The following is a 1,802-nucleotide window of genomic DNA, read 5'->3' as shown; positions in this document are numbered from 1 at the left end:
AGGGGGGGGGATTAAGGGGTTTAGGGAACTATTAACTGTATCAGCGTAATATGCGAATAAAATACTTTTCAGCACACTCGTACCCTTAAGATGCGAGTGGATGTTTTACTTGTTCTTAGCTTTCTTATAGTTCATCAGGTGTATTAGAAATATTGAATCATCAAAATGGCTGTGATGTGGATGTGGTTTGGCTCAGTAATTAATTTAACTTTATTATTATTCACCTCAGAATGTCACACGCATCTATAAATTGATTATATTGGGCCTTAACGATCCTTATGAGTCCAGTACCGTTACTATTAATTATAGTAAACACTTCACCTACTTAAGAGGCCTTAAACTTGAATTCCCATCTTGTGTACATGTCTGCGGAATACCCAATGGCCGCTGATGAAGCCAACCACTTTCCTCGCCCAAGGGCATCTGCCGCAAATGCCCCGGTAGGTGTCTGCAGCATTCTCTTTGACTGTACGTTGCCTTCTGTTCTACCCCAGCTCCTTCGATGTTCTATGCCCATCCACTGGCAAACAGAGTTCTCCGTGCTGTGTTGTAAGCAATTCCACACGTCGCCTCTGGACCCATGAGCTCCTTTGTTTGCCCACTTGTCAGCTCCCACCATTGCCAGCAACACCTTTGTGTCCTGGAACCCAATTATGGATAAACTTGTTCTCTCCCAGGGCTTTCATGGCCTGATGACAGTCCCATACTGCCTTAGAGGTAAAGTCAAAACTGTCAAGTGCCATTAGTGCTGATTTGCTGTCCGAACATTCCTACAGGTCTCTTTTGTACAGATCGAGCCTACAGTAAATTCTATGTGACTGTGATCCCACACTGAGTGGTCATCAGATACCCCCCATTTCACAACCTTTGTCGCCGCATAATTGCTAGCCAAAGTTATGTCCAAAACCTCTTCCTTTAGTACCACCCCTCTCCTCTTTCTAAAGGTTGGTTTGGATCCCTAGTTTAATATAATTAAATTAGATTAAGCTAAAGCTTAACAAGCTCTCACCTCTCTCATTGTTGTCGCTGCTCCCCCAGGCCATGTGATGGGCATTGGCGTCACAGCCCAACAACAGGTGTCTCCATTCCCTGGCTCCGTATTCTACAACCATCCTCATTTCTCCGGTCGGTGGTGGCTCCCGGGAGTAACACGGCAAGTATACTGAAGCAAGTAGGATTCTGACGTCACCGGCACTCATTGCCCGTATACCTCGGTCATGGCACAATCCCTAGAACAGAGATTAGTGACTTTTAGTGTCGTAATATTTCTACTGACAAAAATGCATGCTCTAGATTTGTCACTGTCAGTATCATATATCAACTCACCTTTTGGGGTGCCCATCCCCATGATTCTGCCTCCTGCGGTCCATGGCTCTTGGATCAGAGCCACGCCTATGCAGTCAGCAAGGATCTTCTGGCAAAGCGTAGCCGCCCTGCTGTGGTGGAGATTGATCTGGAGCACCGCAACCATCCTCTACTTGCAGGGATCTTTGCTCCCATGCAGCCTGAAGGTAACCCTCTCGCAGCCCAGGTATGGGCGCATCGCAAGATACTTAAGCTTCTGCAGGGAATTTTCATCAATTATCATGACCAGGAATTGTCCGCCAGGGTTTTAATTTTCCCCAACAACCGCCCAATGGTCCGTGTCAAGGTCGTTCTGTAGCTTGAGGACCTGCATCATGTCCTTCTTGGTCATTGCCCCCGTTGAGGTGGGAACAACTGCTGATACCTTCATAGCTTTCACAAGGTCGCTGGCAGCTGCTTATCCTGACGACCTTGCAATGAATGGCCCGCCTGGACAG

General features: G+C 47.1%; 1 protein-coding gene across 1 annotated transcript; it reads right to left on the bottom strand.

Annotated features, from left to right (window-relative positions):
• Positions 1-325: 325 nt before the first annotated feature.
• On the bottom strand, positions 326-1,158 carry LOC128989045 (uncharacterized). Its single transcript, XM_054410902.1, has 2 exons — positions 1,010-1,158; positions 326-640 (listed from the first exon to the last, which is right to left on the bottom strand). The coding sequence occupies exons 1-2, from the start codon at positions 1,052-1,054 to the stop codon at positions 326-328; spliced, it is 360 nt and encodes a 119-aa protein (XP_054266877.1). The 5' UTR covers positions 1,055-1,158.
• Positions 1,159-1,802: the final 644 nt, after the last annotated feature.

This window comes from Macrosteles quadrilineatus, unplaced genomic scaffold, assembly GCF_028750875.1.
Source record: "Macrosteles quadrilineatus isolate MER2022 unplaced genomic scaffold, UCM_ALF_1.0 Scaffold_3__2_contigs__length_128488019, whole genome shotgun sequence".
Classification (NCBI taxonomy): Eukaryota; Metazoa; Arthropoda; class Insecta; order Hemiptera; family Cicadellidae; genus Macrosteles; species Macrosteles quadrilineatus.
Note: the sequence above shows the minus strand (reverse complement) of the source record. Positions and strands in the feature narration are given on the sequence as shown.